A 24,651-nucleotide genomic window follows, 5' to 3' on the forward strand; every position below is an offset into this window, starting at 1 on the left:
AGGAAGAAATGTTAGAGCTAGAGCAGCAGGCAGAACTAAAGGGTTTGTTTTGCACCTTAAGATGTGAGAAATCTTGGAATGTTCAAATGTGGACCAGATAGAGTCAGTAGAGTGGAGACATTTTGAAGATGCAGCATGAGATTAAAAGTAGCCATGAGGGCAGGCATTTGGTCAAGTTGCCATTTGAGATATCCATGTTCTACTATCAGAGTGTCTGGTCCAAGTCCTGGCTTCTCCACTTTTAATTCAACTTCCTGTTCATACACATCCTGGAAGGGAGTAGGTGATGGCTCTGATACTTGGGTCCTGGCACACACATGGAAGACCTGAACTGAGTTCTGGGTTTTTGACTTCATCCGGTCCAGCCTTGGCTGCTGCAGATAATGGTGGTGTTAAACAAGCTGATAGAAAATGGATCTGTTTCTGCTTCTCTTACAGCATGTGGGGTTTGGGAGAAGAGTACCCATGTAATGATTAATTTTGAATAAGGAGAGAGAGGAGTGAAAGAAACGATTCATATGAATACAGGATATTATAAGAGCTCTCTCTGGAGCTTTCTATATTTTTGTGGAATAACATGTAAAGTAATCTGCTAAGCAAGGATTTTGATTTTGATAACATGATTAGAAATAACTGCTGAGAGTATAGGGGAAGGAAGTTTGCAAAAGGAATAAGGAGGGTCCCCTGACTATTGAACTTGGTGAGCTAAAAGAGGGGCATTATTATCCCCACTCTAGTTGTAAGAAAATTGAGGCTCAAAGAGGTTAAATAACTTGCTCCAGGTTACAAAGTCAATAAATGAAGAGGCTAAGATTTGCGTATAGGTCTTTGTGATTCTTTCCACTACGGACGAATTCTTTAGTCCTGGAGAAGTTTTAGTTTCTGAAATGAGATTGATGTTCGAGTTACAAACTTCATTCTTACTTCTTTATTCATTTTGTCCTTATCTGTGAGTTTTGTCTGAAAACCTTAGATTTCTTCTCTAACATTTTTAATCAAACACTGAATAGAAATCCTGTTATGAAATATCACTGGGAGGCTTTGAGAATTACTTTAAAGGCAAGAAGGTAGTTTGTGAAATCTTTATGCTTCTTAGACATATATGTATATGTAAAGATTTATTTATTTTTATTGCAAAGTCAGATATACACAGAGGCAGAGAGGAGATCTTCCATTCAATGATTCATTCCCCAAGTGACTACAATGGCCAGAGCTGCGCTGGTCCGAAGCCAGGAGCCAGAAGCCGCTTTCAGGTCTCCCATGCAGGTACAAGGTCCCAAGGCTTTGGGAGATCCTCTACTGCTTTCCCAAGCCATAAGCAGGGAGCTGGATGGAAAGCAGGGCCAGCAACGTTAGAATCGGTGCCCATAAGGGATCCTGCCACGTTCAAAGCGAGGATTTTAGCTGCTAGGCTACCGTGCTGGGCCCTCTTAGACTTATATTTACTAAATAAGAATATAATAGAACTGCATAAATAAAAAGTATTGCATTTAAAGCTGTGAAAGAATTGTCTCATTATGCTTAATATAGTTAATTTTTGTAATGAGCTTTCGTCAGAATTCTAAGCTTTTCTTTTGTGTTGCAATCTTCTAGAAATTCTAAAGAATTGGTGTGACAACTGAATGACGCACTGGGTGATGGGGTGTCAGCATCACAGTTTCATCTTGGGCGCTAAATGCAGTCAGTGGTTTTCAGATACCTCCCTTCTTTCAAAAACACCCCTCAAGCCTCCTGTATCCCAAGTTTTTAAGTATTTAGGAAAGAGGTACTAAGACCCATTATTTGAAAACAAATAAAAATCCCTCACAATTCAAGGGTTCAGTGGTTATTTGTAGAACAATAAACAAAAACGACAATTTTACAGATTATAGTTTGGATAAGTGCTGAGTCCAGACAGAAATAAAACCCTCCTCTTCCACCCTTTTTCAAAAATGAAAGGTCTACTGCCTATACATCCCTTAGAGCATTTGTGAGCTGGAGAGAACCAGCTCTCCTCTAGTGCACCAGACTGATGCTGGGGCACCCACTAACCATTTCCTACATGGGATACCCTTTACATGGTTCGGAAAAATGATCCTTTGAATACACAGCTGCTACATCAGCAGGCAGCATCAGTAAACAATGCTCTTCTAGGGTCACGGGGGAGGCACCAGTCCCATCTAAGAGCAGAGGACTATCAGAGCTGGGTTTCTGAAACAGTCCTTTCTAAAATATGAAATTATATTGGATTATGACTGGCATTTGTTAAAAACGGGAACAATAATAAAACAGAATATGAACTGTCAGGATGCATTTCCTAAAATTAGGGTAAGTAATAGCGAAATACGGGTAGGTATTGTAGCATACCAGGTTAAACTACTGGCAATGTCAGAAGCCATGTTGTCACTGGTTCAAGTCCGTGTAGCTCCACTTTTGATCCAGCTTCCTGCTAATGTGCCTTGGAAAACAGAAGATGGCCCAGGTCCTTCAGCTCTCGCATCCACATTAACCTCCTGAGTCCCAGCTTCAGCCAAGCTCAGCCCCAGCTGCTGGGGCCATTTGTGCAGTGAATCAGTGAATGAAAGAACCTTCTGTCTCTCTCTTTCTCCTCTCTGTAACACTTCCTTTCAAATAAATAAATTTTTTTAAAAAGTAATATATTTCAGATAGATATGCATATGATTATATGGTTTAACATATGTGTGTGTGTGTGTGTGTGTGTATATATATATATATATATTGCAGGCATGTCCATAGTTTAAAAATCTCTGTTTTACAGGACTCTGTTCCATAGAGCTTTCTTTTTTCTTTTAAGGATTTATTTATTTGAAAGTTACAGTTACAAAGAGAGAGAGCTAGATATTTGCAAAAGTGAGAGGATGACAATTCAAAGGCTGGTACACACATATAGATATACATAGCATATAAATATAAATATGCATGTGGACACCATTTTTCTGAATGTTTAATGTTGCAAAAGTGAAATACAGAAATTTCCACCTAAGCTCTATTTTTAAATTCAGAATGAACAGATTCCAGTCTTTATTAGCTCAAAGAATAAATTCTTCAAGATTCAAAGAAAGGGCAACCAAAAGAAGGGTCAATAAATTATACTGTTTTCATATATCTTTCATTTAAAATGTTGTTAGAACAACATTAATACAGCTCCCCAGTTTCATACACTAGTTGAATGAAGAAAACAATATACTCAAATACAAGGTACGATATATGAGATGAATTCTAATCTTTTTTAGACTAACAATGAAACTCAATATATTCTTGCAAGGAATGGTGTAAAAGTCTAGCCATCATATCAGAAGGCAGAAAGTCATATTATTCTTATAATAAAAATGTGAATTTTCAACCTTTCAAGTAAATTAATAAAAAAACTCATAAAAGAACAATATCTAGAAGTTCTAAATCTTTTCTTCTCCTGCATAAAAATAGATACAAGCATATATGGTTATGGAAAAAAGGATGTTAAACGAAAAACACAGGATATATAATCCTTTCTCTTACCACTGTCGCCAGAAGGCAATGATACTGTGTTTGTTGGCATAGCATCAGAGTTCACTTTTCCATTCTCAAATGTGTCATTTTCAGTCTGCTGTAGCTGCCAGTTGAGGCCAAACAGATGCATTGCTGAGGGTAAAGAATACAAGTTGTTGAAAAGGTCTACTGCTTTTAGCTGCAAGAGTAAATGAAAGCCTGTTTATAACAAGAGCCACATGCAAAGTTAACATTTCTATTTTCTGAAACACCAAAGACAGCTGCACAATAAAAAGTTGCGACACAGAATGCTCCTTAAATAAATGCAATTCATAGGGAGTACAGTGCTCTATGGCAAGACTTCATAAAAACTGGGCATCACTCAGTCCTGATTGTACCAGGAAACTCAGGAACAAATCATTAGTTGCTTTAATTTGCCCAAGTTCCAATTTGCATCATCATTTCAGGAAGTTTGGCAGATGCCACAGGTTACTTGTAAAATCAGAGTTCTGTGCTACAATATCCACAGACTCTCAGGAGGCATCACTGTTTTGAAATGAAGGTAAAGGCAGACTGTAACTCACAGATGAATCTCTGGGCAAAAGAAACGACCAGGATGGACTTAGATATGCAAAACATATTAGAATGTAAACACTCTAAATTTAGCATGAATAATTTCTGAATTTATGACATACAACTCGGTAATTGTAGAGATCAAATAACATGTGTGTCAGGTAACTTCAGGTGAGCTCTAATGAGGGGACAATATTTTTGTAGATACAAAAATTCAAAAGACTTTATTAATTTAAAAATATCTAGAAAACCTAACTAGAATATATAGCCATGAATTTGTAAATGCAATATGACCAAAATCTATCTTTTTTTCTTAATGAACAAAAAAATATTTAGAAGAATATGTTACTGTCATTTTAACCATCAACACTTACTGATCACTCATTTAGCTCCACAAACAACAATTTAGGAATTCATCCCTGAGGAAGTCTAAATATCCATAGTGAAACCTAGGTATAAATTATAGCATCACAGAAAGTGAACTGTGTTGACATTTCTTGACATTACTTTACTCATTGGAATTTACCAAAGAGATGGAAAAAGAAATACTTGTTGTGAAAGCACTGTTGCAGGAAGTGTTTCCTTATTAAATATGCAATCAATATGGGCATACAGTTAATTTGGCACAGCATAAAGAGCAAAGACTTTGGATGAAGTAAGATTTTGGCTCAATTCTTAGTGTAATGTTTAACCATGCACAAATTATGTAACACTGTTAAACACTAGGTTCAAGTGAAAAAACTAGACTTGTTAAGTCGATTTTATTTAAGGGATGTGAAGATTCTCAACAGTATCTGAGAATAGCTGGCATATAGCAAGAAAGTTCTTACCAGATGGGACTCTCATTTATTTCTTCTAGACTTGAGATGGTCTGTTTGGAGTCACCTGATCAGATCAGGGACCTCTCAGTAAATAGTCTTTTCTATCTGCGCTGCTTCCCCACCTTCTGCAGAACGCCCATTAATCACTCAGACAGTAGGTGTCAACTTCTTGGAGAAACATACTCTGTGACTGCATGAAAGTATCTTATGATTGTTCCAGCTCACTCTGGCATCTCATTTGGAAGGTATGCATATGTAGCAGGAGAGAGTCCCTGGCCCACAAGGCCACAATTAGCCAATCAACATTAGGAAAACTCCAATTTTCTAAGATTTAAAAATCTAGGAAATCATAACTGTGGATAAAAATACTGTAACTTAAGGATGACAGATATAAAGACAATACATAAATGACTATGAGTGGAGAGTATACTTTTATTACTACTAATAATAACAGCTTTAAGTAAACAATTGTAGGAAAAGATGTTGAATGAAATTCCAGTATAATTATACATAACTGGTGTCATTTTAAAAAAATTCCACAGTTTTAGGGTTTTGTTTTGCCAGCCCTACATTCTTTTCATAATAGCCGATTGACAAAAAAGAATGCTTTAGTAAGAGAGATACATCGGATAACCAAATACATAAATAGTGCCATCTACTATGTGCTGAGTAAGCAATGCTTATATTTACACTTCTCGCTTAAATTATAGTGTACTAGGAAGACTTTCTAAACTCAGATTTTTCATGGATTAACTTATAGGCTACAGAATTCTTGAATTTACAAGTTGTCATCATGTAAGGAGGTATAACTTCATATGCCACTTTGCATTAAATTAGGTAGTGCTTGAGTGGCAAAATGTCAGAAGCTTTCTAAACATTTATCACTTTATACATTTTTCAAAGTTTCAGATATGTCAGCAATGTTTAAAAAAATAACGGAGCTACTTCTACATACAGTCAAATGTTTGACAGACACAATTTGACACAGCAACAATAAATGTAGATGATGCCTAACTTACAATGGTTTGCCAAACCTTTTCAAGATTTTGAATCTTGATCTTTTCATGGCCTATTAGCTTACAGTTTGATCTCCTGTGATGCTGTGTAGAAGCAAAGAGCCCCAAATCAGCTCTGCCATTGAGGGGGCAATAACCCATGATCTACAGTGCGTTGTGCTGCCGGGTTGCACTGGGTGGGTTTTGGTGGACTAAAAGCATTTTTAATTAATGATAGATTTGGCCTCATTGTCAGCTGAGGAACAGTGGTGTATGATAGGGTCAAAGTGTTTATGCAAAATACTTGATCATCACTCTGATCTTTCCGTGTAGTAAGTTTTCTTTAATGAAGTTTTGGGCCTCTTACTGGGTTTAAACCAATGTAGAGTAGAGATAATCCTTGGGCTTGCACATACATGTCAAATGTTAAGAATGAAGAATGAAACATCTGTTACAACAATTTTAACTTTTCTGCCAGATGGGTGACAGCTTTGTTATGTGTTCATATATTTATTTATTACAAAAACCTAAAAGAATAGAATTCTGGTTCTATTTAAGATGCTATATAATGAGAACTATGAAACAACATTTTATTTAATACTGTATTGAAAATAGAGAACAACAAGTTGTTTGGGCCTAGGGTAATATTTACTTTGAAATCATGGTATTTGGTGTTTAAGGAAAGCCTTGATGCTCATGTGTAATTTAAGATTTTTATATGAAGACAGGGTGCTGGTTCAACTGACTCCAAAGTTAACAATGGGGCAGGACAATTTGCAAACTAGAAAAAAAATCAAGAATACTACACAAATTACTGAGTAATGATATAATAGAAGTACACAAGGTATCTTGGCAGCAAAGGGGAGATTTACAAAATAAAATACATCTGGATATAAAGTAGCATAAATGCACTTCTCAATGCTTGACAGCAGATCTGAACCCATGTGAAAATATGCAGTGCCACCACTCATGGGTTGTCCAATGGAACATTCGTTTATGCCATGTCCTTGGTTTATGCCATGTGGAAGTACAGGGTTAAGTGTGGCTGGAAGTTTTGTACTCAGTTATACCCCTCACCCGTCTGTGAGATTAGCTTAGGTGAGAAGTAACAAATGAGAGGCCATCCTGGGCAACCTGGGCCATACACATAATATGGTTTTCTTTGTGCTGGTGTTAGAACATCAGGATGCATGGGCTTCTCTTCTCACTCCCACTTCCCAAAATGCATTAAATGAAGATTTTCTTGTGGTAGGCACAGTGCTACTTTTTCACTCTTATCATTTAAGCTCCACGCAGATTCCCTAAATATTTACTATTACTTTCTTTCCATCTCTTCTTCCCCTCACTCTCTCTACATTTTAACCCTGAGAAACAGATTTTTCAAAGTTTACGTGTGCAAGCCAGTAAGCTGTGGGCCTTGGCTTTAAATCCAGACCTTCTGATGATGAAAGGCACACTTCTCTGTTCATTCAGAGATTCGAAAGTGGGATGTCAAGTGGGAAGTGGAATGTATCTTTCATGTGGATAGTAGGTGACACACAAGGCATTTTTACCATATCCAGAAAACTGAAAGCACAGATATCATTAGGCTGCTGGTATGTAGGGGGGAAGGAAAGTCAGGGGCATTAGTAACTTAAGAATGTTTAGGGGACCGGCGGCGTGGCCTAGCGGCTAAAGTCCTCACCTTGAACGCCCTGGGATCCCATATGGGCGCCGGTTCTAATCCCGGCAGCTCCACTTCCCATCCAGCTCCCTGCTTGTGGCCTGGGAAAGCAGTCGAGGATGGCCCAAAGCTTTGGGACCCTGCACCCGTGTGGGAGACCTGGAAGAGGTTCCAGGTTCCCGGCATCGGACCGGCGCCCACCGGCCCGTTGTGGCTCACTTGGGAAGTGAAACATCGGATGGAAGACCTTCTTTCTGTCTCTCCTCCTCTCTGTATATCCGGCTTTCCAATAATAATAAATCTTTAAAAAAAAAAAAAAGAATGTTTAAGACCAGTTAAGAAAAGCTCCAGCGACACTTGCTCTTCCATATAAAAAATGAACAAGTACTTTTCTTCTATACATGTCTTCAATTTTCACAGCATTATGATGACGACAAAGCTGAGAACAAACTATTGCATTGGGACTCAAAAATCATTTAAAAATATGTAAGTAAACATTACCCTTGTGACTTCTGCAGTTAAAGAAGCAGTAGTTGTATAGATAACAACCTTCCAAAAATGTCTACTTCTGACATCCATGTCATGGTTGTATAATGTTATTTCTATGCATTATGTGATTTTAACGAGGGGAGATGGACTGGATTCACATCCAAAATGTTATCACAGGCAGGATGGAATCTGCAGATGACAGCAAGAAATTTATTTCTGCTCAATGTGTTTTTCACAGTTTAAAATACTTTGATGTCTATTCTCTCCTAACAAAGAAGCATGTATAAAGGATCATTATCCCAGGGGCACGCGGAGGTGGAGGGTCAGTGACTCACCCAGCCAATGTCTCTTACAAAGTCAGTCCAGAAAGAGCATTCAGGAGGTAAGATTTCCTGACCTGATTTCCTTTGCCTACACTGTGTTGTTTTCCTACTTATCTGTAATGTTCTGAATTCAAACTGGGCATCCACAGGAAAGAAATTTTTTAAAAAATTAACATAAGTGCTTAATTTGTCTTTTTTTGATGGTGGAAGACATAATCAGAAATCCATATGTCAAAACTGGCTTCTAAACATACGATTTTTATCAAAGACAAATGATAATATTTCCAAGGCCATTTGTAAATTGGTTCTCTGAAACTAGAATATAAATTTTTCATATTTAAAATCTTAGAAACAATCATTAAATCTCCAGTTGGTGTACAAAAGTCTGTTTACATATTCAATAGAAACGCATATACTCAAAGCACCAAAAGACATTCACAAGAATGTTCACTGAGGCAGAAGCTGAAATGGCACCAGACAACTCCAGTGTTTTTCCAGCAGTACACTAGACAAACAAATGATAGTATGCATGTACAATTACAGCAATTCAAATGATGGAACCCTGCCAAGATACAATATAAATGGTTCTTACAAACACAGCACTGAGTAAAAACAACCCAATCGTGAAGAAAAAGTTAGTGCCGCTCAAGTCCATGTGTATAAAGGTTAAAGGCAGGTAAAGTCACCTAGGGGAATAAGTCACTCTGGTAACTTTTGTAAGCAGGAAGGTGAGTCTGCTGGGGTTAGTGCAGTGCAGGCAATACTCTGTCTGGGAAGTGGTTCCACTAGCACAGTCACTGTTGGTCTGTATGCTTTTCTAAATGTAGATACTTTAGCAAAATCAATCAAAAGTAATCCAGCCAGCATATAACATAGCTAAAGGATGCATGCTTTTACCCTTCCTGCAAGTACTGCTGTTTTCAGGGCTGCCAGACTCTCCTCCAGAAGATTCAAGTGAAGTAGTTAACACAGTCTGTGCTACAGTCCTATGAGGTAACTATAGTAAGTGAGGAGGTTAAACACTTAGTGCAGAAGGATGGTAAATGACTGGATTAGGTAGTAGTAAAAGGGTGCAGTAATAACAGGTTTCTTGGTGTGAATCTCGGATGTCAGAAAAGTAATATGATGAAACAAAATCAGGCATTGTGTCAAGCAGTATGACATGTCTTGTTGAGAACATGAAGCTGAACCCCTGTGTTCTATTTGTGGCATGGTTAAATGAAAACATGGAACACATTATAGCAATTCTTTCAAACATTAGAAAAAGAACTACCATATCATCAAGCCATCTCCCATCTGGCTATATTATCAAAAGAATGGAAATTAAGATCTCAAAGGGTCATTTGCATGCCCATGTTCATAGCAGTACTATCTATAATAATTATAGGTGGAAACAATCCATCAGTGATAGAATGGCTAAACTAAATTTGGTATATAAATTCGATGGGCTCTTGCTTGGCCTTAAAAAGATGGGAAATTTCTGCCACATGCTATAGCACAGGTGAATTTTTAGGATGTTGCATTTAGTGAAATAAGCTTGCCACAAAAAGACAAACACTTTTGATTCTGCTTATATGGACTATCTTGAGTGGTCACATTCACAGAAACATGGGCTGGAGTAAGAAAAGGGGTGTAGTTATTTGATGCGTACAGAGTTTCAGCTTTACATACTTGACATTACTGAACTTAAAAATAGTTAGGATTGTATATTTAGTTTTCTCCTGCCACAACGTAAAACCACATATCATGAAAGTCACCTTGTAGAAAAATTCCTGTTGCCAAGATGAAGAAATGTGTCTCTGCCAGAGATAACAATTTAATCAAGAGCTCACTGAGTGATCAGGGTCTCAGGGCAACTGACTGTTCACAAAAGGGTTCTGAGTCAGGTCCTCTACCAAGCAAGTTCATCAACGATTTGCATAAGGACAAAAAAACTAATATTACCAAAGTGTGCCAGCTAAAAAGAAATTTAAGTCAAGAGTCAAATAATTATATTATTATGATCTTTTAATTCTGATTTCTTTGAAATGATTTTCTCTCTCCTTGCCTTTAATGTAATATATCCGTAAAGAGAGACTGTAATAGTGGTTTAGCTACATATGCACCTAATTCTCTATTTTTCTCTTCTCCTAATTTACTGCTGTCTACTGTATTAAAACCTTTTGCTCATGCTTTTGGGTATCTCTTGAATTGCCTCTTCCAGTAGCCTAGCTCCTTATAAATATCCTATTCATACCTCAATAGTGTTTTGGCATCATAAAACTCATTCTTAAGACTTGCTGGGTTTTCCATCTTCATTCAATATTTTACTTTAGCATGGGCAATGAAGTCAGATAAGTTTAGGTTCTAGTGATTACTAAACAACATGGCCCTGGGTAATTATTTACTCTGACCTTTGGAGTTTTCTTGACTATTAAATAGAAATTATACTGAGTCCCTATAAAATGACACAAAGATGATTATGTGAAGCCCTTAGCTGTGTAGCAAACCCCTCAGATGTTTGCTACCATGACTGGGAACCAAAATTGCAAACTGAAATGTTAACTTTTCTTGCTACCCTATATTCTCTCCAGTTAACTGCTAAGTTCAACAATATCTCTGCTTATTGCATTTGCTTTGCTGTCAGCTTCACTCCTTACTCCAGGCCTTCATTTAAACTTGTGTATTTCAGTTTCACTTTCTATAAGTAACAAATGCACACAGTGTTGCAAAACTTGTCATGCACAACTTGAGTCTCCAATTGGCTTATCTAAATGGTTCTACACCTCAGACAAAACTAGTATGAATTCTTCGGGCTGGTTCATTTGGTGTTTCTCTCCTGTTCTCTGAATAACAGTTTCCTAATGCTGCAGCCTCCTGTTCTTTGTTTTAAGCACCCTCTGCTGAAATTGACTTTGGAAGAGGCCTTCCAAGCTAATTTTTCTGTCCCACCCTCAACCCACTACAGGCACATTTGTTGGAGTCATTGTTACAAAGAGCATCTCAGATGATCTGACATAGATCTTCTCATCAATGCTCATGAATGTACTTCTCTGTCTCCCCTTCTCAGACCCCATGAGTTGGTCAGATGTACATTTCCATCACTTAAATCATGCCATGAGTTTTCTTGCTTCTGTGTCTTCCATCTTTCAATCCATCCCAAGATCTGTCTGATTAGATCTTACTAATATATTTGAGTCTGGTTCAAATGACATTTTGGTACGTAGACTTTCTGCAATTCACACCTATTCTGTATTCCAAAGCACTTTGTATCCTTTTACCAAAAACATCTCATATTTGATTTTTTTTTCACATCCTAGGAATTGAGCAGGAAGTAGACAGACACTTTTTTGCAGCAAGAAGATAACAGCATGTACTTTGATGGTAGAGAGAAAGATGAGGCTGAGAGGAAAATTAATAAACATCTAACATGCACTTAAGACTTTTTTTTTAAGATTTTATTATTATTGGAAAGCCGGATATACAGAGAGGAGGAGAGACAGAGAGGAAGATCTTCTATCCGATGTTTCACTCCCCAAGTGAGCCGCAATGGACCGGTGTGTGCCGATCTGAAGCCGGGAACCAGGAACCTCTTCCAGGTCTCCCACACGGGTGCAGGGTCCCAAAGCTTTGGGCCATCCTCGACTGCTTTCCCAGGCCACAAGCAGAGAGCTGGATGGGAAGTGGAGCTGCCGGGATTAGAACCAGCGCCCATATGGGATCCCAGGGCGTTCAAGGCGAGGACTTTAGCCGCTAGGCCACACCGCCGGAGCTTTCATTTGAGTTAATCTTGGAAGTCTGGCTCTCTGGCTGAACTGATTTTTGGCAACTGGGAGTGACTTGGGAGAAAATTTATGCTAGCAGTCAGAAGGAGCCTTGGATGGCACCTCATGAAACCGCTCCTGCTTACCCAGGGCAGAAGAACGTAGATTTTTGAGATGATTCCTGGATAGTCAACACTACTTCTAACAGCTGACATTTGTCATTGACAAAAATCAGTACACATTCTTTTGATAAAAAGAATGATAAAAAGTTATGAACATATGAAATATCAGAGTGGCTCACACAGATGTTCAGCTATTGAATAACCCCAAACCCTCCACTCCCATCCAAATATTGCCAGATTCTGTCTTCTCAGGTGTTCTACAGTGTGCTTGGACTATCCTGAAGATGCTGTGCATTAAAATTTTACAAGCAAACCATTCTATAACCTTGTCATTTTTGCTAGATTTTTCTAACAAATGTTGAGAAATAAACTTCATCTGAAATAATTTTGAGACAATACTGATATAAAAATACATCAGTAAAAATTTTAAATCAACGTTCACATTCAAAGATGATTCAAGTGAGAGAAATTATAGCACACGTTTCTTTTACTTTCCAAGGCTGATGGGAATGAAGGGAATTCATGGTATTATAGTTATTGTACCCCCTTTCCATATAAAGAGGTTTCTCATCATTGCTTTTGACCAGTGTATGCTGGTTCGACACGAGAGCAGAATACTCCAAACTGAAAATGAGTAATTAAAGAAAATTATGCACGACCAGGTAGCAAATTCAATGCCATTTTTAGGTTTGTTGAGCAAAAACGGTGCCAAACCTTGATCTTATCTCTGGGGACCATGCCACTGAAGTTGTTACCACAGCTACTATTATTTCAACTGGCATGCCTGACTTCTCAGATGCTGCCAATTGTGGCTGGGAAGGAGGGGAGGTGACAGCTGGTGACATCGTCCAGCAATCTGCCAGAATCTTGGAGCCAACTGCAGGAGATGTGAAGGGAACACAGAGGCAAGCACCCTTGCCATCGTAACCTGAAGGCAGCTTGTGCCACTGGAACCCTGAAGGGAACACTCTGGGCTCCTGGCACCAGGCAGCCCAGGCCTGGCAGGTGTGCCGTTATTGGCTAAATGCTGTTTAATATTACAAAATCAAATGAGCATTCTCACAAGGACAAAAGTATGAGATAACGTGGGGACTAGAGTCTGGTAAGAAAGTCTGACTTTAAAAAAGATACAATTCTGAAATTATCTGCAATTCCATTTTTTTTTCTAACAAAGTTCTCCTGAGCAAGAGGAAGTCTGGAATTTCCCTGGCTTATCACAAACCGCAGATCCATCATGGTATATACGTTCCCCAAAACGGTCTTTCTGAGAGAGATTCATGAAGAATGTGTTATCAGAAGTTGCAGGCCTAGCAAAAATCTCAATCTGACTTTTTAAAGTCAAAGGCTCTGTTTTCATCTAAAGTTATGGCACCTCATATGGCCTTGCATTTATATTGACACCTGAGTCCCATCTCATTCTGGCTCGTACAAACCATGGAATGTTGGGAAATTATTGGACTTCACTGAAATTTCAGAGGGCTTAACACAAAATGATATCTAAGCCCTCTTCCACGTTTTTTATATTCTTTATGCCAATATATTTTAAAGCATTAATATTTAGATTAGATCCCTGAGCACTGAAAACAATATCTGGTATCAGTAAGATAGCAACATATTAGAACATCAGTGCTGGTACTGTTTTTCTTCCAAAAACCAAGTTACAAAGGATCACACTATATTTAATCAATACAATTCCCTGGGTCTTTTGGAATTTGAAAGAAATTTTTTTCTTCCATTTCATTTTTAACTTCATGAATATATAAACACGCCTGACAGACATGTGGAATGATTAGATTTTACAGAAAAAAATTTAAGGTGCTTTTAAATACCGAGCAATGATTTGACTTGATATTGGCTTCCAGAGAGCAAGCAAGTTTTCAATGTAAAATGAGAGTGTCTTATGTAAAAGCTGCAGTTTGTAACTTGGACCCCTACTGGTCTAAACTGTCATTAGGAATACACAGTTTTCCATAAATTAGCTTTTGTTTTGGATTTCCTGCTGTGTTCATATACATGTTGACAGAATGTGTTAGGCAATATTTTGGCATAATTCATTATTATTTGTTATTAACTTTTAAGGGTAATGTTATTTCAACAGTCTATACCTTGCTGACCCAAAAGGTTTTATTTTTTTTCAAATCAGTATTTCTTTTGACAGCTTTCATGTTGCTTTGCTTTCTGGTTGTTTCTCAGAGAGAGCCTTATGCTTTGATAATCACAGGATATTTCGATGGTGAAAGGAATACGCTCTCAATGCAGGAAGTTCCTCTGACTATTACAGGACACCATTCAGAAGCAAAAACACCAACAGGGTCTTCTGAGGGGAGCAGAATGGGTAAAGTAAGGCTGCCAATATGTTATATTTTGATGCTGTTTTTCCTTTCCACCCTCCTCCCATCTCTGCCCTATAATGTCATTAAGAGGGATGTAGAGTCACACTGGTTATCAAAATGTCTTAATGAGGATAAACAGTGGTTTAGTTTTGTGGGTTTCCTTCTGCCAGAACATGTGACTCATTTTAATGATAAATGATAATATTTTTAAAATTTGACTTGTAAATTTCATTGCACTTATTTCCCTTCTTATCTCTGCAAATACAGCATAAGACGTCCATGGCTGCTGCTTAGGGAACAGTAATTCCAGCTGTTCGTTGACAGCCAATGAGGAGGCTGACAGCATCTTACAAAAATCAAGCCGTTCTATCACCGAGGGAATTCAGTTAGGATATCGCAAACGTACTGCTTTCCTAATGTTCCATTAGTTTTCTCTTGTCTCTGTAGTCTGTTCTGGAATGAGAGAAGCATTCACTCTCCAACTTACTGGAAAGAACAATGCTTAAGCTATATCACCAGTCATTATCATCAGCTAGACCACCTTCAAGAATATGTGTTGATGAACATGCATTTCCTGAACACTCAAAATGCAGAATGACGTCATGTACATGATGTGTATACTGTGCCATCTGTGCCAAAAGACTGAGTCTGCTATCTGTGATATATGTGCAGGATTTGTGAGTGACGGCAGCAGCTTTGCCAGTGAAAGCTTATGGATCCATCTCATTACTCAGTGACATGCAGCACCAACTCAGATTTCATCTGGATTCCCTTTCTTCAAAACAGTTGTAGGAGCTATACACTGCTTTATCTGTCTTTCCTAATTTGAAAGGAAAAGAGAGAGAGAAACCTCTTCCATCTGTCAGTTCACTCTCCAAATGCATGTTAACAGCCAGGACCAGACTGAAGCTAGGAGCCTGGCACTCCATCTGGATCTTTCACATGAGCGGCAGTAAAACATTATTTGAGCCATTACCTCCTACTTGCCACGGAGCTCACAAGCAGGAAGCCGGACTGGAAGTGAAGCAGCTCAGATTCAAACCAGGCACTGTGAGACAGCATGTTGGCATCCCAAGTGGCGTGGCGACTATGGCTGGTGAGCCGGATGCCTGCCCTGCATAGTGCCTCTATGTAATAAATGCTTATGAATATCAGTGACTTACAGGAACATATATCTATATATCTCTATCTCTACGTCTATGTTAGCTTGTTTAGGCTTCTAAAAAAGTAGCAAAGCACAGGACTTGCAAAACTATAATTCTCTGAAATCTTGACACTTTAATCACCATTTAAAAACTTCAACTACTCAAAATATGGAGATTTTTAGAGGAATGTGAATATATTAAAATATGGCAAAACCCAGAAAAAGAATCCCTCACAACTGTATAGCTTCCTCTAGGAGATAACAGTTGATTTGTGAGGATGTGCGCACGTGGTTGACAAGAGCAAACTTCTAACAATCACTGACCACGGATTTGCTCATCCTGTCAGCTGCCTCTGTATTTGGTGGTCTCAGTTTCCTTTTCTAAAAATAAATGGCCCAGTTTCCTACTTTAAACATCCTCTGCTTCTCTCTATGCAGTTCTTTTCTAAGAAGAGGGAGGATTTTTTTGAAGTAAAAAGCACCTAAAAATATTACTCTACTAAAAATAGACAATGGTGATAACATTTGTGAATATTGGAAATGGATAAAGTAATATGGCTAGGTTTCACTTACAAATTCTACGTAACTCACATAGGCTAATTACATCATGCAGTTGGCTTGTTAAAACAATAAATGTAGTTAATGAAAAGGTTAAGGATCTAGAATGAGACAAGAAACCCAAGGAAAAGGCCTCCGGGTTTCAGACTACTCAGCAGTGATTCACACACATTTTATTAAAGCGTGGTGATCACTTTTATGATAGAATTTGAACCTTCTATAATATTACTTTTATAAATAAAAACACACATCTACTTTTCTTTGCAATGAATTAAACATTTCAATCAAATCATTTTAAAAGGAAATTTTGTTATCTTTAAGGAAAAATCAGCATCCCTGATCCAAACAGAAGACAACAGAACAATGCAGCAACAGTAAACTATGTTATTAAAACATAGGTTTGAAACTGTGGTAAAAAAAATTATCCTTTTTGTAAATGAAGTGTTAGTGGTCTGGTGTCAGAAGCATTCTAACTATGGAGACCTTTCTCAACAGAACAAGTGTACAAAAATATATGTGTTTTTATTTTGCCATTCAATCTTATTTATTATATCCATTAACCGTCTTTAAATTCATAGATATTTTGAGAAATGCTCTATACTGCAGTAGGGAAAAGCTGTGGACTCAAAATAAGAAGGCGTGGATTATGGCTCCTTTAAAAATATTGTTTCTAACACTGAACAATTCACTGACTCTTTGGGCCTAATTTTTGTCTTTCTAGAGACTGTGGGTAACAATATTTGATTTACCAGGTGGTTAAAAGAGTATTAATCATGGCAGTGCTAAAGGATTAATATCCAGAATATACCAGGAGCTCAAAAAACAGCACAATAAAAAAAAAAAAAAACAATCAATGTAAGAAGTGGGTAAAGGACAAGCAACAGACATTTTTTAAAGGATGAAATACAAATGGCCAACAGACACATGAAAGAAATCTCAGGATCACTAGTCATCATGGAAATACAAACAAAGGAACAAAACAAAGGAAATCCACCTTCACCCCAGTTGGAATGACCATCATCCAAAAATCAAAAATATCAAACTCTGATGGGGGTGGAGAAAAGAAGGTACTCTAACACACCATATGCAGGAATGTAAACTGGAACGATCATTACGAAAGACAGTATGGAGATTGCTCAGAAATCTAAAAACCATATGACTCAGCCATTACATTCCTAGGAATATAACCAGAGGAAATGAAGTCAGTGTATGACTTACTTGTACTACCATGTGCATAGCAGCTCAATACACAGTAGATAATATAGGGAGCCTGCTATCCGTCAGCAAGAACAAACTCAGGTTTATTGAGGTTAAGCACCTTCCTCAGGACTGCAGATTTAGCAAATGACAGAGGTGGGATACAAACTCAGATGTTGCTGCTTTGAGAGTTTGTACTTAGGAACTATTCTAAAAATACCCTGTGGTGTGAAATGCAAATTTGACATTACATTTTGTTGTAGAAGATTGTGAAATTGCTATGGTAAAGATTGCATCTTACTAATTTTTGCCATTTCAGTATCGAGGAGAGCTAGTCAATAACTGTCATGCTTAATGGAATTAAACTGACCATGATATTGGAAATTACAAGAAGATACACACAGAAGACAAACATCGGAATGTGGCAAACTCGCTGTAGCATTTCATGTGAATATTGCATGTAGTTACTTTCTAGGCAGCGTTTATAGTCCTTGCATCTTCCTGGAAATGCAGAACAGTAAGTGAAAGGTGTCCTCCCCTTCCGGGGCAAAGAAAGGCTTATTCAAAATGATGAAATAGTGAAAGAATTTTGTGCTACAAGTGGAAATGGAAAGCATCAGCTGGAGGCTAACATTTAGGGGGAAGTCGCAATCCCAGGAGACAGCCAACCAGTCCCATCAGTGCTGCTCATGGTGCAAAACTTTTTCACGCATAGTTCTTTTCATGGTAAGCATTTCCACATAAGTTGTGAAGACCTCTTGTATGCAATTTAATGGAAATAGACTAACAGAGTACTCTTACATATTTGGAAAAAAATCAGGTATATTTTGCATGGACAATCAGGTATACTTTGCTTTGGGTATAAATTCTCAAAGTAGATGTCGCCTCAAATGAAGACTATAAATTCTTCTGAAAAACTTTCAATATAACATATCTTTGATCTCTTTGCATTTTGAGTATTAACTATAAAAAAATCTAGCCAAATCAACAAAGAAAATCAATAAGTAGTATCACTTTTTTTTCCCCTAAGACACATTTACACTTTTTAATACCACACAGTATACAAGTTTTAGTATTTCTGACCATTGATTTCCCAAGTCACTTTTAGGTATATGGGGAAACATATAAAACATATTCCTATGTTAGCATTGGCCAAAACGTGTAATTCCAGTAATCACTTAGGTCTTAGCCAGAGCATCTTAAGGTAATGCTCAGATTTAGGCAGTTCTTCCCTTTGTGCATCCTCCTTATTTTAATGTTTGGTTTCAGCATCATGATTGAAATCAGTTATGTAGTGTTTGCATTTTCCAAAAGATATAACGTCTAAAATGGAAAGGACTGCACTACCTTGTTTGCTTCTGCTCCTATCTTGGTATCTCACTGAAGTCACTCATGAAGTAAGTGCTGAATGAATGACAGATTAATGAATAGACAGTCACTTCTTATTTCATGGAAGAGGGACAAGGTAAGCAGTCTGCAGACACGCTAAAATGTGGGAACAATCAAGTTCTGGACATCTGAATTTTATTTAATCAGTTATATTCCAGAATGAAATCTTTGAATACCGAATAAAAGGAACTTAGTGCTAAAACTACTAGCAATCCATGCAGTTTTTTGGGAACTTTGTGCCAGTAGTATACCAACTACTTTTCCTTTCATTCTTCTGTATGTGGACACTTCTCTGTGAATACACTGCTCTGAGTACTACTAATGTAAAAGCAAATGACACACAGCACACCAATTAAATATTCATGCAACGTAGCACTGAAATGGTAAATATTGGATTATGCTTTCCACTTGTCATTAGGAAATGCTGCTACACTCCACAAAAATGATAGTCTAAAACAGAGAAAACATCACTGCCTTTCAGAGTTTGTTTTTTATGCCTGCCACACGCTGGAGCTCAGCTAACTAATGGTATTTCTTATTGCTACTGTCTTTAAATAAATGCTTCTCAAGTCAGGGAGGATATCCATGACCAGGTAGTAAAAACAGCCTGTTTAAATGTAATAATTCGAACACGTTATTCACTTCACTAAGCTGAAGAGTAAAACTTAAAGCTTTAATCTACTAAGTTAAAGAGTAAAATAAACTATTTTTACGGTGAGAGGAGGAGCATACTTTCTAAGGAATTCTTGAATTTGAAAATGTATGATATATTACAAGACAAACTCAAAACACTTTAATCCTATGCTAATACAAAGCATCCATAATTTAAAATTTTAAAAATTGTGTACAAATTCTCCAGGTTAAATGTAAAAGTCACTGACCCAAACTTGACTGCACAATAAACTTAAAGTGACCTTTCAATCTTTTTAAGGTTTCTAATAATATGTTGGACACAGAAAACTACAAATTAATGCATAGAGTTCATATCTGAATGTCAGGACAGGGTTCAAACATGCCAAAAGAGCCAAAATTTCAATGGGTGCAGGAGGACTATAACAATGTGAAAGCAGGATTCCATATGTAAAAGGTGCTGGTTTTAGAAAAAACTCAGTTCTCTAGAATGGGTTTTTACTAGCTGTTCTCCATTTTTTATTTGCTACCTACTATATTTTATCAAATTAGTATTTTTTGCTACCCCAGAGGCAAATTATTTTATTCTGAGTTACATTTACTATTGAATCAGATTTAAAATATGTCCTTAATTTCATGTCCCCAAGTATAAAATATTAATATATCAATTCCAAATTTTTAGTTTCACAATTTTCCATCCTGTAAAGCATAGTTAATGCTTTTTTTCTCCAATGTGATGGAATTTCATTGGTATTAAAAAGCTGTCTTTCCATCTCAGACAAAATGCATTTTCTGAATATAATGCATCTAAGAGTTAAGGAAAGAAGCTGTAGTAAAAAAATGGCATGAACTTCATTACTTGACTATGTTGTATGCTCTAATAACAACTCTTTTATCACAAAGGCATGTCCAAAAAAGAATGTCACAATACATTTTATCTCACCAAATATATGTTTAGATGGGTGATCTTTAACAGAGCATAAAAGATTGCATATTTTTCCTCCTGACCCTGTGTTGCATATATATATATAGCTAATACCATATCAATTTCAAGGTACAAGGGAGGTAAAAATGTTTATAAAATGCAAATAGTCACAGGAGTGAGATGGATGGCTGCTAAGGAATTGTAACTGCAATGAACCTGGATTCCACAGGTTACATTGTCTAGATCTAGAGAATGCTTAGATTGTCAAAGAACCTTTTTAGCACACAGTTGACAACATCTATTGCAGGACTCAGCTGGGAGCAGCTGTTCAGAGGAAATAAATAACTATATATGTATTTTTTTAAATGAAAAGGAATATTGAAAATTTCAATAGTTCCTTGGCTAGCAATGTATGTCAGGAGCACATAAGAAAAACAAAGTCAAACTATTTGTCAATGGCAATGACTTAATAAACTCACTCTAAAAATTATAAACTTCCAGGGCGTTGGGGAACCTGCTGGGGTTTTGGCAAGAAATAGGAAGTAATGTAAGTGAGAAAAGGCTTCTGGTGTTGGAGATGGTAAGTGTGAAAATTCATTGCAACACTAGCTTCAAAAGTATGAATACACTAAACACCATTACCCTCCATTCTTTAAATAGATGAATTACATTGCATGAACTTGTGTGGTTTGTATCTGTGTGGTGTGTATCTTGTTGAAAAGCAAAAAAAAAAAAAAATAATAAAGAATATGCTAGTATAATATCATGTAATAAGATTCTCCTCCACCCCCGCCGGTGTTCCTAAAATTTAAAGAACATATACAAATATCCTTGGTGTTGGTCTTTTCAACACTCTAACAGCATAAAAATTTTAATCAAGTTCAATGTCCCTAGTAGCGTTACTTGAAGTTTGACTTGAATGCCTTTAGTTGCAGCTTCCATTAGTGTAATTCCAAGACTAATTTCAACTAACATTTAATAATACTTGAATGACTTTTAAGTTTCATGAGATTTATGGCATTTTTCTATGTGGATAATATCAAACTGTTGGGTTATCTCCACCCAGAAGCAAGTCTTCTTGAGTAAAGAACAATCAAGAGCCTCTCATTCCATAACTGCCCAAACAGAAGCCTCAACAAGCAGTGGACTAACCCCTTATTTGTTGAATCATTCCAGGTTTGTGCTCATCATCAATATTTTTAAACTTTACAAGTTATAAAAAAGATGAATATATTAGGACCCAGAAAAGCAGGACCAGCGTCTTATTTGAAAAATTTGAGAGTTAACAAGATATGCAGATCTTTCCCCTTCTCCATCCCCATCCTCCCAATCTCATTTTCTCTCTCTCTCTCTCTCTCTCTCTCTCTCTCTCTCTCTCTCACACACACACACACACACACACAGCTGAATCATCCCCAAAATACCACTGAGGCTTTGGGCTGGGGCTGAAGAAGCAGAGAACCTAACCCAAGTCTCCCATGTGGTGAAGACCTAACTCTCACAACTATTTGATGCTTTCCAAGGTTTGCATTAGCAGGAAGCTGGAGTCGCAAGTGAATCTGGGCATCAAACTAGGCATGATGATGTAAGATGTGGATGTCATTTAACTGCTGTGCTACACGCCTCACAAAGGTACCCTAAGAACAACAACAAAAGGTTTATTGATTTGAAAGGCAGAGTGACAGAGAAATAGGGAGAGACACTGAGAGAGACACAGAGGGATTTCATCTTCTGGTTCAGTCACCTAATGGCTATAATAACCAGGGCTGGGCTAGGCTGAAGCTAGAAGCCTGGACTCCATCCAGGTTTCCCACATTGGGGTAGGGGCCCAAGTACCTAGGCCAAACTCTGCTCCCTTTCCAGTTAAATTAGTACCAAGCTGGATTGGAAGTAGAGCAGCCAAGAGTCAAAAGTCACTGATTAAATGGATGCCAGTGTTGTCAGTGGTGACAACCAGCTGCATTACAATGCTGGCCCTAAAGATATCTTTTTGATAGGTCTAGCTCACTATCTGTCATTCTCTATCTCTGTCTCTGTGCTTAAGAATCGGTAGGATGTTCATTTGTAAGGATACATCAATTCAAAGATTAATGCTTAGAGAAGCATTCTAGGCAGAAGTAATTACAATGCGGCTGCTGAGAAGAGATTTGCCATACATCCATGTGAATTTTGTAAATCGAAATACAGAAAATCATGGCACATCTATTCTATTACATATAGGTTAAGGCTTCGCAATTCTACTCACTCTTCCATCCCCAAGGAAAGGACTTAAGACCAGCTTCCTAACAAGTGTCTAGACTTGTACTGTCCCAATGGTAGCCACTAGCCACAAATGACTGCCTTGATTGATTAGAAATAAAACAAAAAGTCTATTTCCTCAAAGTCACTAACCACATTTTCAGTGTTTATAGCCACTGTGTCTAGTGCCTAGTGAATTGGATTGTACAGAAACAGAAAATTCCTGGGAACAAACAGAACATAGGTTGGCACTGGCCAGGACCCCTGATCCTTAAGTGTGGTCCACGGAGCACAGAGGCGTCATTTGTGAGCCTGCTGGAAACACAGTCCCAGTTCTCACTTCAGAAGATGCGTTTCAACAACAGTCCTAGGTGACTGAAGGTCCCTGAAAGTTTGAAAGTCTGGATTTCTTTTTATCAAGTTACACATTCCCGAATTCCATTAATCTTAGAAAACATCAATGTGATTCTACTTCACGTCTCTTCTTAAATATATTCAATTTCTTCCCATTTTGGTTTTTCAAAAGCCTCATCACCTTCAGGCCGGTGTCGACTTACCAGCTGTGTGACCTAATGTGGTGTACCCAGCTAAACGACAGCTTTCCTATCTGGTAGGTGGAGATGATTCTTAAGAGTTACAAAATTTCAGTGAAACAATTTGTACGCTGCTTCACAGATCAAGTCAAGCACACAGAGCATTCTATAGGCACTGGCATGGCCTTCACCTGCTTTCTCCTCACGGTTCCAGGGATGACCTTCCTTAAGGCACTCTCTAACTCTTTTCACAGGAGGCATATTCATTTTCTTTTGCCCTTGTCTTTTTTTTTTTTCATTTTTATTGTTCTGGTCATCAGGTTGCTATGAAGTATGTATTGTTTTAAGCTTGCTTGAATGCACATCTTGACTGAGTTTCTAGAGTGAAAATCTAAGGTGGATCCATGACACCAATCAGTGATCAAGAATATGTTGAGTTGCAGCTGCTTATTGAACAGCCATGTAAATACCAGATTCTTAAAAAAATATTACTTGAAAGTCCAATTTACAGATAGGAGGGCAGTGATGAGAGATATAAAACAATCTTCCATTTACAGGTTCACTCTCCCAATGGCTGCAATAGTCATGGTTGTGTCAGGCCAAACTGGGAGTCTAGAAATCTCTCCAGGTCTCTCATAGGTATGGCAAGTACCTAAGGACTTGGGCCATTTTCTGTTGCTTTTCCATGTGCATTAGCAGTTGGGACTTGAACTGGTGCCTATATGGGATGCCAAAATTGCAGGAAACAGCTTATTCTGCTATACCACAATGCCTACCTCATTATCAGAATAAATTTATATGTATCTTAAAAATAGAACTGTATTAAATAAAACTTCATCCAAGCATCATGACAGCTAGAAATTCTCAAGTAAAAAATTATAAATATGATTACTTAAAAATTACATATGGAATATGACAAAAATGACTTTGCTCAAAGTGAATAGTAAGTTGGGAAAATATGTAATATAAGTGACTATATTAAAAAGATTAATATGCTTAGTAAATAAACATATTAGACAATCAAACAGAAGAGAACTATCTCAATGGAAAAACTGAGGAAAAGTAACCTGTTCACACACATTTACAAAAGTAATATAAATGGTCAATAAATGCATGAAAAAATATTTGGTATTACTAGAAATATATTAAAACAATAAAATTTTTAACCTAAGAGACTGGCAAAGGTTGAAAATACTGACAATACACAGATGAAGGACCTGCCCCCCTGGGACCCAGCACGCCTTACTGGTTTGCCAAAGCCATCCTTGGCGTCTAGCACTTATTTTCCATCTTTCTTGCTCTCTCTCTCTCTCTCTCTCGCTCTCCTGCTCTTTATCTCTCTCTCTGCTGTTTTACATACAAACAAGAGTATAGGAACCGCTGGCTTTGCAAGTAGAAGTGGTCTCCAGAACCGTTGAAAGGCATAGAATTAACTCTCTGTTCCTAACAATGCAGTTGTGTTACTGAAAATGCAACATTAGCCAAGAGGTGGCTTCTGTTCTGCAGG

General features: G+C 37.6%; 1 protein-coding gene across 13 annotated transcripts in view; it reads right to left on the reverse strand.

The window, feature by feature from the left end:
• Positions 1–24,651, reverse strand: part of TENM3 (teneurin transmembrane protein 3) — a 614,727-nt gene that overhangs the window by 129,315 nt on the left and 460,761 nt on the right. For all 13 annotated transcript variants that reach the window (XM_058669959.1, XM_058669958.1, XM_058669964.1 and 10 more), the window contains one exon: positions 3,499–3,621. In XM_058669959.1, the coding sequence (XP_058525942.1) occupies positions 3,499–3,621 (123 nt within the window). The remainder of the gene's footprint in view (positions 1–3,498; positions 3,622–24,651) is intronic.

This window comes from Ochotona princeps, chromosome 11, assembly GCF_030435755.1.
Source record: "Ochotona princeps isolate mOchPri1 chromosome 11, mOchPri1.hap1, whole genome shotgun sequence".
Taxonomy (NCBI): Eukaryota; Metazoa; Chordata; class Mammalia; order Lagomorpha; family Ochotonidae; genus Ochotona; species Ochotona princeps.